Source organism: Plectropomus leopardus, chromosome 17 (assembly GCF_026936395.1).
Source record: "Plectropomus leopardus strain MGB_pleo_1.0 chromosome 17, ASM2693639v1, whole genome shotgun sequence".
Lineage (NCBI taxonomy): Eukaryota > Metazoa > Chordata > Actinopteri > Perciformes > Serranidae > Plectropomus > Plectropomus leopardus.
Window position 1 is genome coordinate 24,116,705 of NC_142192.1, and position 13,053 is coordinate 24,129,757.

The 13,053-nt window shown below is 40.2% G+C and overlaps 2 protein-coding genes across 2 annotated transcripts; one reads left to right on the top strand and one right to left on the bottom strand.

Annotated features, from left to right (window-relative positions):
- Positions 1 to 101: 101 nt before the first annotated feature.
- On the top strand, positions 102 to 5,766 carry nelfe (negative elongation factor complex member E). The gene is made up of 11 exons (XM_042506471.2): positions 102 to 166; positions 460 to 545; positions 1,155 to 1,224; positions 1,901 to 2,046; positions 2,132 to 2,206; positions 2,577 to 2,614; positions 2,719 to 3,008; positions 3,404 to 3,548; positions 4,450 to 4,504; positions 5,277 to 5,379; positions 5,487 to 5,766. The coding sequence occupies exons 2-11, from the start codon at positions 471 to 473 to the stop codon at positions 5,561 to 5,563; spliced, it is 1,074 nt and encodes a 357-aa protein (XP_042362405.1). The 5' UTR covers positions 102 to 166; positions 460 to 470; the 3' UTR covers positions 5,564 to 5,766.
- An 86-nt stretch (positions 5,767 to 5,852) lies between these two features.
- Positions 5,853 to 12,557, bottom strand: LOC121957724 (uncharacterized). The gene is made up of 5 exons (XM_042506469.2): positions 12,228 to 12,557; positions 10,324 to 10,532; positions 10,030 to 10,224; positions 9,556 to 9,762; positions 5,853 to 9,048 (listed from the first exon to the last, which is right to left on the bottom strand). The coding sequence occupies exons 2-5, from the start codon at positions 10,525 to 10,527 to the stop codon at positions 7,948 to 7,950; spliced, it is 1,707 nt and encodes a 568-aa protein (XP_042362403.1). The 5' UTR covers positions 10,528 to 10,532; positions 12,228 to 12,557; the 3' UTR covers positions 5,853 to 7,947.
- Positions 12,558 to 13,053: the final 496 nt, after the last annotated feature.

Genomic DNA, 13,053 nt, shown 5'->3' on the forward strand with positions numbered 1-13,053 from the left:
GTTGTTGTATTCCATAAGGTTTTCGTTTTGTATGTAAATTATTTTGCTGATATGTTTGTTGAAAAAAACTAAAAAAAAAAACAAAAAAAAAAACTATACAGCACGAGCAGTCTTACGTCATATTTACGCGTCTGTGTTTTTGTCTGGCCACCCCCGTTTGAATTTGGTGAGCGAATGAATTAAATTAAAGATAATAACTGTTATATAAAATAGTTTTAAGAAACTAAGCTTGATTTATTATTCTAGCAGGATGGTAGTTTGTCTTTTATATGGTCCTAAATAGCAAACTACATATATATTACCGGAAGGAAGTCGTTTTTTGGTTTCTGACTGAAACCTCAGTAGCTTAGCGGCTAGCAGCTGTGAACTACGAAAATAAATAATTTGTAAGTGTCTATTTTGTGTTAGTGCACCTGCTGTATTTGTTAACAGCTGTTTATGCAATTGTCTGTATTGTAGCTGTTGCCACCATGGTGGTGTTTCCAAGCTCCCTGACGGAGGAAGAGGAGGCTCTGCAAAAGAAATACGCTAAACTCAAGAAAAAGGTAAATAAACAGAAGCTCGCTGTTGTCATAACATCATGGTAGCCTATACAATGTGAGACTGGTGTGAATTTGCAACAATTCCTCATCTGTTTTAGTGGCACGTGTTGTCTTACTGTAGTTATGGGGTGAATTATGTTGAGTACAAGTTTGAAATGTGTGTTTTATTTATTTATCGGACTATGGAAGTGGCTGGGGTGTGACTTGAGTTTTTGTTTTGTAATATTTCATGACCCAACCTAGAGCCACACGTTTTTCATTGAGCCTCCCCGAGTTACTGGGGGAAAATGCATGACCTTCCCTTCACTATGAACAACTATACCTCTAAGTTTCTGGTGATGATAAATTATGCGATTTTGGAGATTTCTAAAAGAAAACATGCTTCTAAAAAATACCCATCCTCTAAGCCAAATATATATATATATATATATATATATATATATATATATATATATATATATATATATATATATATATATATGTATTTTAAAAACCATTGCTTCCTCCCTTGTGCTTAAAAATATCTTTGCACCAACCCCTCCCTTCATAAATAACAACCTCTCCCTTATTATTATTTTAGCGCTTAACTCTTTTTCCCTCACTACCTTTCAGAAAAAGGCACTGCTTGCCTTGAAGAAGCAGAGTTCAACCAACCAGACAAACCAGAGTGGCTTAAAACGGAGTAAGTGCATTTGAGTCCATTTCAAAGTAATACGGGTACTTCAGCATTTGTCCTCTCTTACTTTACTACAATAAACCTTGTGTTTATTCCCCATCAGCATCGCCAGCGTGTTTAATTAAATTCATTCACTGACTCACTTTAATTTATGCAATGTGACCTGCTGAGACTCTGATCATATGTACAAATATATTCTGTTCACAAGGACTGAAAAAGACAAAATGAAAGACATGAAAAACATGCATCAGACTGATCATGAAGCTCGATGGTAATTTAGTTAAATATTTATGGGATTATAGTCGAATGTGTGTGTTTTGGGGTTTTTTTGTCTCTTGAATGGTCTCTAGTCCAGCACCTAGTGTTTATTGTCTGGATGTGCGTGCTTTTTTTAAAAAGAGCGATCAAAACACAATGTCAAGAGTAAACACAATAGTAAAGGTCAATAATAAACGTACTTCTGTACTCCTACAAACACATCACTGATCTCAGTAGACAAAATATTTATGATTTGCATGCCTATTTGAATACCTGTATACTTACTCAAATTGACCCATGTTAAATATTCAGGCTATCTGGAGGCCCCATTTTTATTTCTGTAAAAGCAGCATGTATTTTACTTTACACATCCTTAATTTACCTCAACACTGGGTATACTTTTTAAACTTTTATTTCGTAACAGCTCTGTCGGACCAGCCTGTCGTTGACACTGCAACTGCGACGGAGCAAGCAAAGATGCTGATCAAGTCGGGTGCCATCAGCGCCATCAAATCAGAGAACAAGAACTCGGGCTTTAAACGCTCTCGAATGCTGGAAATTAAACTCAAGGTGAGCTCTCCTTCCTTAGACTGCACTGATGTTCAACTGTTTTGTTTGTTCATTTTTTAATATTGTTGCTCTTCATCTGCCACAGGACCCTGAGAAAGGCCCAGTTCCTGCTTTCTTACCATTTCAAAGGAGTGTCTCCACAGATGAAGAACAACCTGAGGTACAGACGACAAAAAAAACATGATTAAGGAAAACAAGGAGGTTATTGGTGTCTCCTATATTATGTTTTAGAGACTTATTTCTTGTGTAAGTCCATAAATTCTGAATATTATTGGACAATTAATGATATAATGTCCTGCTCTGGTGATTGACAAGACTTTCAAGTTAGTGTTTTTTACTCAGAGTTAAATTCCTTTTAGTAGAATTTCTGTTAAAGTTGACTCTTAGTGACAGCGTTGAAAAGGCACAGATGCCATATTATGCACACTTGCATATTACAAGGTCTGAAAATTGCTATAGAGATTCAAGCACTGGAACAGAAAACAAAATCACAGCTCATTCTGATGTTGTCATGTTTGTGCTTCTCCTAGTCTGGGAAAAGGGCCCAAAGGAAGTCTCTGTATGAGAGGTAACGTCTCAAAAACAATGATGAATAAGCAAAACAACCCGTGTAATACACTGTTAGTGTGTATCTGTGGTTGTAACATAATTTCACCTGTTTGCCACCTGCAGCTTTGTCAGTTCAAGCGACCGATACCGAGACGAGGAGGACGGAGGCGGCATGTCAAGCAGCCGTGAAATGGACAGAGACAGAGACCGCGACAGAGAGCTGGATAGAGAGCGGGACAGAGACAGAGATAGAGACCGAGATAGGGATAGAGACAGAGACAGAGATAGAGACAGAGGCAGGGACAGAGACAGAGACAGGGAGCGGGACAGAGAAAGAGACAGAGACCGAAGCAGAGACAGGGATAGAGACCGTGACAGGGAGCGGGACAGAGACAGAGACGGACCGTTCAGACGTGAGTAACCGACAAAAGAAAAATCCATCCTTAGGGAGGACAGAAATGCATTCTCTTGAAATAGTAATCACAGTTCAGTTAATCAAATTTTAATAAAATTTGATTAACTGAGCTTGAAAGGTGCCATATAAATAAAATTATTTTATTTATATGGCACCTTTCAAACAAATCAAATGGAATTCAAAGTGTTTTTCAGTTTGATTGAAGAAACAAAAACATCAAAAAATCATAAAATTATGATAGTAATACACTACATAAAATCCAGAGTAAAAAAGATAGGTTTTTAATGTACATTGAAATAATTCTGTGCAGAGTGACGTTATAGCTGTCGTGTGGTGCTGGTTGTGAAGTGTTGGGAAACATAAAGGATTTTTCGCCCATGTTTTTATTCTCAGGCTCAGATTCATATCCGGAGCGGAGAGGGGTCCGAAAGGGGAACACGGTGTATGTTTACGGCTCCGGGCTCGTCGAGGACAACCTGCGCTCTGCTTTCTCTCAACATGGAAACATCATCGATCTCTCCATGGACAACCCACGCAAGTATGGATCCATTCAACAACTCTGTATTCGTATGACGGTAATCTCTACCTACTGGTGGGGCTGCACAATATATAATATTTTTTTAATCACCATTGTGATGTTTTTGAGTTAGTTCAGAGTATTAGTAGAAAACTGCACTTTAACCCTTTTGAAACCTGGAGCGACTTCACTTTTCTTGTGCTGCGTTCAGACGCCTTCACAGATATTTAAACCTTTGAAAACTGAGCATATTGGGAAAAGGCAATGAGCAATTTGACAAGAAGTGTTCAGAATACTGCAAGAAATGAGTAGATTTAGAAAATTATTTTTAAAAAAGCAAAGAAAAATGTCTAAAAAAAAACCCCTACATAATTCTCTTAATTATATTTTGAAAAATATTTTACAGAATTATTATTTTTAGCACATTTTTTCCAGTTTATTCCCTTGTTTGTTTGTTTTTGCTTTTTTCCCTCTGTTTTTATTTTATCTTATTTATTTGCTAATTTTTAGTTATATTTCTTCCACTTTTTTCTATTTTTTTTAAGATGCTCATTGCCTTCATTACCATTATTTTGAAAGAATTCAAGCTAATCTGCTCAGGTTTTAAAGGGTTAAAATGTGACTATAATTATTTTTTATGGCTGCTTTTAATGTTCAGTAGTGTTCACTTTGTTCAGCAAATGAATATTGGAAGTCATTTTCTTTCATTTTTTAATGTAACCATCTTTTTTGTACTTAACAAATATACTAAATTATGTTAAATCATAATATTGTTACTGCAATATTCAGTATTATCACATTTTCCTCATATTGTGCAGCCTTACTGTAATAAATGTTTTGCTGTCTTATTACATTGACCACACTGTCCCCTCCTGCTCCTGTTCTTGATCAGGCTGTGATTGCAATTTTTCTTTTTCTCTAGTTGCGCGTTTATCACTTTTGAGAAGATGGAGTCTGCAGACCAGGCTGTAGCCGAGGTTTGTGTTATCATGCATGCATGTATGCATGTATATATATTTGGTCAGTATATATTTTGTTGTGTCTTACATCCTGGAGTGTTTTATCTGGAGGTGGTTCATGTTTACTTGATGATGTTATTGTACTTTCAGTTAATGTGTCTGAATAATCCCATGCGGGATGGGTCATACAAATGACCAGACACGTAAATAAAATATTCATTCATTAATTCATTCATATACGTATATACTCCTAAAACCACAGAGGAGACAAGAGTGCAAGTTTTGAGTTCAAAAGCTGACAAAAGTTATTTTCTTTTCACTTGTTGGTGGTTTTCTTGTGCTTTTTCATGTGTGGTTTTAGCTCTGCAGAGAGAAATATAGAAAAGAAATATAAATATGACTTCAAAATGTCAATGGAAAAAGTATGCATTGTGAGGTAAACAAAGTTAAATGCCTATCAAATGAGGAATTCAACTCACAGGACGCACACAGTTTAGCAGAGTTGAAAAAGACAGACTAAAGGGGGGAGAGCAATATTTAATGCGGCTGATTAGACTGAAGTGATTCCACCTGAGGAGGGAGAGTCAGTCAGGCAGACTTGATCTGTTTCTCCACTTCTCAGGTGAAGTCTTGTGATCCCTGGATGTCCACCTACAGTCATTAAATATTTATGAGATCTAGTCATTCTTTTAGTTTAGACACCCTGAGGTTGTGGGGATTCCCTGCTCCTGTAGTCTTTACAAGGAGCAGACGACCACTTTTAACTCACCTCGCTGTTTGTGTCTCACAGTTGAACGGAGCCACGGTGGGAGACGTTCACATCAAAGTCAGCATCGCCAGGAAGCAGCCCATGCTGGATGCCGCCACCGGCAAATCAGTCTGGGCTTCACTGGGTAAACAAGACGCTCGTATTGTTTGTTTAGACGATGATCAGACTGTGTCTCTGCGTGAGTCTGCACAGCGTGGATTAACGTTCAACAATGTCTCTCTTCTCTCACAGCTGTGCAGAACAGCACCAAAGGCTCCTACAGGGATAAGAGGAATCAGGTCGTGTACAGTGAAGATTTCCTCAAATGATTTGTTTTCTTTTGCCAGATAGTTTTTCATGTTTTTGTTTTGGCGACGGCTGCTTAATGTCTGTGTTGAAACATAAATATAAAATCATCTGTTTTCTTTTGGATTAGATCACTTTGCCCCACATGGTTGGTATTTGATGCTTTGTGCAGCTCGTGAGATTCTGTTTGGTGGAGCTTAATAAAAAAGTATTCATACAATGTTAACTGGAGTGAAATTTCCATGATCTTTATATCAATGAGTTACAGTCAGAGTGCAAAATTACTGATCAATGAAGGCCTAAGAGACCATATTGTGAGGTGTGTGTAATCATATGTTTATTAACAAAAAGGCACGGAAGACCTGAGACCAATTTTCTAACACTTGAACTGCAATCGATCACACAGAAGCCGGAGTAAAGTAACAGTGAATCCTTCAAAATTCCACTTTCAAGGGACACCCAGGAGCTCACCTGGTAGAGCGGGAGCCCCATGTACAAAGGCTACGTCCTCGCTGCAGCGGCCGCAGGTTCAACTCCAACCTAGGCCCTTTTGCTGCATGTCATCCTGTCTCTCTCCCCAATTCAGCTGTCCTGTCTAATAAACGCAAAATCATCCCACTTTCAACATGTGTTTTCTGAATGTTTTGCAACAGAGGAATTAACTATTTAACTTCAGAAGTTTTAAACAACAGTCTGAACAGGCTCAACAAAAGTAACAGAGATGCCACTCAGCCTCAGTGAGGACAACACCATCAGTATTTTATACGTTTGAATGTTTTCATGTAACTGACAGGAAACTTGCAAATCTTTTATTTACACTGATTTACATCTTTTCTGTGAACTGTGACCGGTCATCATACTGAACGTGTATTACATTTATTCAGCTTTACAGTTCTGAGTCAAACGAAAAACTATTCTTGAAGACATGAAAACCACCGAGGACATTTTGACTTGTCACAGCAAGGAAAGTAACAGGTGTCAGTAATAAAAAAATAATGAGTTCCAGTTCACTGCTTCAGTTTCAGGGTCCTTATGTTTTGCATGCTGGCAAACTGTCAAGACTTACGCAGGCCTCACACAAAACCACTTCAAGCAAGTTCACATTGTGGACAAATTTCCAGTGTTGGAATAAATTCATGAGTTTTACATCAGTTGGTGCAGTGTCGTCTTGTCTCGTCTTTCCGACAAAAGGAAGTTTTTAGTTTTGGCTAATGCTAATAATGAAGCTCAGTAGCATTAACTTTGTCAACAACCAATATCTGTGCTCTCTACAGCGCCAAACAAAAAAGCAGCAAACCAGTTAGACGGTAAAAATGGAGGAGACTGGTGACGCACAAGAACGTGAACAAGTCTCAGTGCTCTTGGATTTTGGAAAATGAAGAGAAACTAGTGAAGTTGTGCATGAACACGTCTGTTTAATTGGGCGTTTGTCTGATCCTCCAACCAGCATTTATTATAACACAAAATCTTTGAAACGGTTTACCTTTCATTTCAACAGTGTCCTCCAGCTAACCAACAGAGGCTGGTGGTGAGTTAAGACAACCAAATCCAAAATGTTGACTCTACATTAATACGGTTCATCTTTATTGATGGCGGCTTGACAAAAATACTGCTGTGATATGAAGCCTTTTATCTTGTGTTTCTAGTGTTAATGTGTTTTGTTAAATAGTCAAATGTTTAAAAGGGAGTTTGGCATATAACTTCACACCAGGATCAGGATAAAATGAGACTAAAAACTCATACTGTCTTTTGAAGAGAGAGGATGTCAGGAATCTCAAGGTCTTCTAGTGTCTGTTAAGCTTTGCTGGACCACTTCAATACGACGGAGCCATCGCTAATGTTGTCAATTAAACCTGTGTCTCTCTTAAGGGCCGATCACACCGAGACACGTTGCTAAAAAAGAGCCGCCAGCAAAACCATTGTTTCCCCGTGATACAGCGTGCCTGTTGGACGCTCCTTTCTTTTCTCCGTTCTCTTTAAATATTTTCAACTTTTCAGCTCAAGGTGCAGAGTCGCACCACTCGTCAGTGTCACTTTTGGCTACTTTATGTGCAGACCTGCTCCACAGGCGCTCCAAGCTGTTCTCCCAGATGGCATTTTTGGAGCAGTTGAGCCTGGCGCGATGTTTCTCGGCGTGATCAGCCCTTTACTATGACAAGTCAAAATGTCTACTGTGAAAAAGGCCTCTTGTCTTAGTGCAAGAGGGTGGGCGACAGTCTCTTTACTCATATCCATTTCTTATTTTTATGCAAATTTGGAACACACTTCATGTGAAAAAGCTTTTGTTTTCACAGTCTGACATTTGAAAAAGGCCTCGCAGTCAGCTTCCAGCACTTGGCGCTTATTATCCACATGACCAACGCGCCTCAGACTGACCTGCAGAGACGTTCAGACCGTCTCTAACGGTCTATGACACTTGTTCAGTGACAGGACATTCCTGCTCCTCCTCTCTTATTCGTCCTCCAGCTCTCTCTCTCTCCTCCTGCTCGTGCAGGGAGTTCTGCCCCGTGGTTTTTCCGTGTTGCTCCTTCAGGTGGCGTCGTAAGGCGGGCTTGTGAGCAAAGCGAGCGTGGCAGTACGCGCAGCGGTGTGGTCGCTCGCCGCTGTGGAGGTTCATGTGGTCTATCAGTGTGGACTTTTGGGTGAACGTCTTGTAGCACAGGGGGCACTGGTGGGTTTTGCCGACACCTCGGTGCACGGCCATGTGTCGAGTGAGGTTGGCGGAGTGGTGGAAGTGTTTGCCGCAGCAGGGGCAGGCGTACAGCAGGTGAGTGGAGCGGGAGTGGATGGCGAGGGAGTGGGCTGAGGGGAACGTCATGCCGCAGTGCTCGCAGATGACAGGCCCGGCGACGCTGGAGGTGGATCCCACCACGGCGACAGACTCATCCCCCCCCTCGTTTGTTCCGACAGTCGTCATCCCTGAACTCCCCTCGCCAGCACCAGACTCCTCCAGGGCGTACTGGGCCAAACTGTTAGCACCCAGTGGCGACACTTTTTCTCCCTGAGCGTCGCCCATGCTGAAGTCCAACTGCGGGAGCTCGACTGGGACATAACTTCCTGTCTTTAGTCCTTCTTGGCTGTAGTCCAAACCGAAACTGCCTCCCATCCCAGCAGTCGACAGGTACCACAGATCCTGGTGCTGAGACAAGCCTGGAGCTCTTTTCTCCTGTGACGACACCCACCTTCTCCTCTTAAAGCCCCGCCCCCTGCCCCTCCCCCTGCCTGGGCCAATTTTAGCGTCCGTCAACCTGCGTCTGAAAGCACGCAGCTCGTCAACTGAAAGTACCCCGGTACTGAGACCTTCTTCTGCGGGATTCAAGTCATATTCGCCGCCTTCTCCTCCAATCACAACTCCTTCTGTCTCTGGAAAACACACATCTTGAGGTCCGTCAGATGGAGCTCCTCTCTCCTCCTCGTTTCTTTTTGCCTGCTCCTCTTCGGAGATGTACACTCTGAACACATCGTAGTCCTCCTGTCTGGTCTCCTCCTCCTCGTCTGATCCATTAACCTGTAGCAGAAATGAGAAAAGTGTGTTGTGAAAGGTTTGTTCAGTATATAAAATATCTAAAAACAGATATATATGCAGATCAAAATTTGGGGAGAACGCTACAGGACTGTAAACAGCTGGCCACCAGCACCAGAAAGAAACGGTGTGGAAAAAGCAGCATATTCTTCAGGTAACCCAAACTTAAGGTAACCCAACACTTTTAACCAATGTTATTTATTCAATTAATTCTTGTACTACAACTCTATAGTGTGTTTTTAGTCTCCTCTTAAAATTCACTTTTATCTTAGTCATTTTCATGCTGGTGGGGGATTATTTTTTTCACTCTTTATACTTCACGTACTGTTTTATTCTGTGTTGTACTATTCTTGTTGTAATCTTATTTTCACTGTTTACATCATGCTTTTAAAATTCTTTAAAAGTAACTTTTTTTATTATTATGACATGAATATTGTAGTTTTGTAAATTCAATGTGGATTAAAAAGGTCTCTCACATTCATACACACAAACCTTAATGCATGGATCATCCAGCATGGGGCTTCCATCCTGGTGCTGACTGCTGCCCTGAGCAGGCATGTCGCCGCTGTTCTCCTCCACTGAGCGCACTGCAGGGCTGTGTGGATGCCCCGGAGAGGGTCGGCTGGTGGGAGGAGATGCAACGGAATAAACACTACCGCTGACGATCAACGCTCGAGACTGGCTCTCCTCTGGAGTCACCTACAGGGAGGTAAGGAGGACGCAAGGAAACATGAGATTGCTTAAATCTTATTTTAAAAAACTGCATTGCTGCAAGCGTTGAACATGATGAGACTGTGATGTAGAAAATGTAAAAAATATTTTTTTCCCCAGACAGTCTATAATTTATGACCAATTTACTTCAGAAAGATCCACAGAATCAAAGAGGGGTAAACATTTCTCCATCGCTGAACAAAACACGTATGTTATGAGGACAACCATTTAAAATGACTGTTGTGGATTACTGACCTTTGGTGGACTGGGGTTTTTAAGCTGCACATACTTCTTCAGAGCTCCTCTGCAGCGCTCCACTATATGCTCCATCTGCAGGTAGCTGGCGGCGGTCAGGTAGTTGACAATCTCCTCTGGATTAAACTGCAGGATGCCAGTGTAACAAGACTGAAGCAGATCACAAACCACTGTGGAGCTGTACAGCATCGACACCTGTGTAAAAATGTGAAACAAACAACATAAAGACGCACTGTTGAGCACTGAGACACGCTGACAGAGTTGACAGGTGTGTTTGTGTTGACATTGGCCTACCTGAAGCTTGGGGGAAGGGTTGAGGAGGAACTGGTCCCTTAAGAAGGGTGAGCAGGCCGCCAGCACCACCTTATGACCCCTGAACGTCTGGTTGTTGCTGGCCACAATGGTGATGTCACAGAAGTGCTGGCGGGACCTCAGCGAGTTCAGGTGCTTCAAGGTCGTGTCCCCGTGGCCCGGTAACCGAAAACACAGCATCTCCATCTTGTCTGAAGAGAAATTAAAAGAAGGAATTACAAATAAGTAGGTGAGCTGGTCTTTAAATCCTTAAATTAAAGATAAAAAGGCAGACACTCAAACAGCATTTTCAATATAAAAACAAGGCTTCCTGACCTGAAATACACTCAGATCTGAGACTGTTCACAGGCCTGTCTAACCCCACATGAACTGAGGAGTGCACTGTAGCTGAACCTGGAATGCAGTCAGACGGGTTCATGTTGGGACAGTGAAGACCCGAATGCTCGGTGCACTTTGGAATAAACCAGACTTTCATACATGAATATACTTCCTGAAAAAAGAGCTCTGAAAAGAAAAATCAACTGACGGACGCTTTGTATAACATGAACTTGTGACTCATATCATCTCGTCTGGAGCTTAGAAATGAAATGATTAGTCCTTTTATTGCAAACTTACTTGTAAATCAGTCATTTCACCTTGTGAAACGTGGAAATTTGCTACATAACTTTGTCATAAATGATAGTTAACAGAATATCTTCAGGTTTAAGACTATTAGTCAGATATCTAAAGGAATTTAAATATGTCACTTTGGGCTCTTTGGAATTGTGATGCACGTGTTTCACTTGTTTTCTGAAATTTGTTGACATGGCGAGTAATTGAGGAAATAACTGGCAGATTTATGCACTGTGTAATAAAAATAATTGTTTGTTGCAGCTAGGGTTGCAATTCACAAGATTGTCACGGTATCATAACCGTCTCTGTAAATATCACGGTTTCAGGGTACCACGATATATGGTATTACACAGTTACCCCAAGGGAAATTGCTGTAAAGTGGTTGCCAACAAAAATAGGGGTGAGGGAAAAATATTAATATAGCATAGTATCACGACAATGCTGTATTTTCACACAGACGCAGAGTCTCTATTCTTTATTATATAAATTATCATACCACAAATACAAGTTAAACTTTTGGTAATCTACTAGAATAATATAATTAATTGCTTTTTCAGTCCAGTAAAGACATGTTACTGCAATAAAAATGAGATGTAACGACTGATATATTTACTTTATCAGATAATACAGATACCAAATATTTACATTAATTTGCAGTTTAAAAGGGCAATAAGTATAAGTTGCAATATATGGCAATAGTCAGCACATCACAACACGATTTAAATCGCAATAATATTGCATCGTTACTTAAGTATCGTGATAATATCGTATGGTAGGGGCCTCTGGTGATTTTCACCCCTAAAAGTAATCTAAGTTTAGAAGATATTGACATTTGTTATGCAATTTTACGAGCAAAAAAGGCGTAAATTTAAGCTGCATCACTAATTTAATACTTACCACATGTGATATTAATGTAATCCAATATAGCACAAGTGGATAGTATCAAGTTTCACATCACTATATGGGCATTTTATCGATGAGTTTTGACTTGATGATAAAGTTAGCTAATATACTGTAAGGTTAGCGTGACCAAAGCTACAAGATTAAACATTGATAGTGGAATTTATGATATAACGAGGATATTTTACGATCATAGACTGCCGTTAAGAGGTTAAAAAAAACGATAATAAAACGGCTGTTTTCTTCCTTTTCTTCTGGCCTGATGTGTGTGGACGTCAGCTAACGTTAGCTTTTAGTTAGCTCGCTGGTGTCTGCTAGTGACCAACCACAGAAACAAACAAAAGCTCCCCAGTTATCGTCAAACTTCTACTCACCTTTTTTCCTTTTGTTGAATGTCTCCAGAAATAAATCAGCGTTTGTTTCGACGGGACAGGCGTTGATATTCAGGTGCGGGTTAGTGTTAGCTGGCTGTGTTTCCTCATGCCTGCTGCCGTTAGCTAACGTTACTACCTCGATATCTGTTTACTTTTGGCCTCTTTTTTGGAGGAAGCGCATCCCGTGACAATAAATGCACCCGCTGGTGTTTCGCCACTAAACTGACTTTGAGTCGGTTTTTTGTGGAAAGCTTCCCCTCGCGGTCAGTCGTAAAACCAGAGTATGCACGCTGACTTCTGATCAGTTGTTTTCAAATCAATGGTGACGTGGGGAAGTTAGTTTCCGATTCAGCGGTTACGGGGGAGTTAAGGGAAAAGTAACTCACGTTGTTAAGCCTTTTTTTGCACCTCTTACTGTTGCAAAAGCATGTTAGAAATGTTAGGTAAAGTCACAACGCTGTCTGAAATCCAAGTTTGAGGTACCTTTATTGTATTTGTGAAAATGCAAAAAAAAAAGTCTTATTTCTTAGTTATTGTGTGATCACTGTTAAACTTTTACTTTTCCTGTAGCTTTTAACCGCATATTGTTCAACTCCTGTCCTGATATATTGTTGTTTTATTATTGTTGCATCTGTCAGGTCGAGTGTCCTGAAAGATGCCCATAAATAAATTGAATTTTTATCATTAATTTTATACTACTACTACTACTAATAATAATAATAAAAACAACCAAGCAACCACATTGGACATAACAAATGAAATGCTTATCTCACAGTTGCTTAACAAATTAAATAAATAAATCCATGCATAATGTGATACAGCCCAA

Excerpts from the sequence above, each read along its gene's own strand:
- nelfe (XM_042506471.2), top strand. The coding sequence starts at position 471 with ATGGTGGTGTTTCCAAGCTCCCTGACGGAGGAAGAGGAGGCTCTGCAA. Across the intron at positions 2,207-2,576 it reads CAGATGAAGAACAACCTGAG|TCTGGGAAAAGGGCCCAAAG; the intron begins GTACAGACGACA and ends TGCTTCTCCTAG. Across the intron at positions 4,505-5,276 it reads CAGACCAGGCTGTAGCCGAG|TTGAACGGAGCCACGGTGGG; the intron begins GTTTGTGTTATC and ends TGTGTCTCACAG.
- LOC121957724 (XM_042506469.2), bottom strand. The coding sequence starts at position 10,527 with ATGGAGATGCTGTGTTTTCGGTTACCGGGCCACGGGGACACGACCTTG. Across the intron at positions 9,763-10,029 it reads AAAACCCCAGTCCACCAAAG|GTGACTCCAGAGGAGAGCCA; the intron begins GTCAGTAATCCA and ends ACCTCCCTGTAG. Across the intron at positions 9,049-9,555 it reads TGGATGATCCATGCATTAAG|GTTAATGGATCAGACGAGGA; the intron begins GTTTGTGTGTAT and ends TTTCTGCTACAG.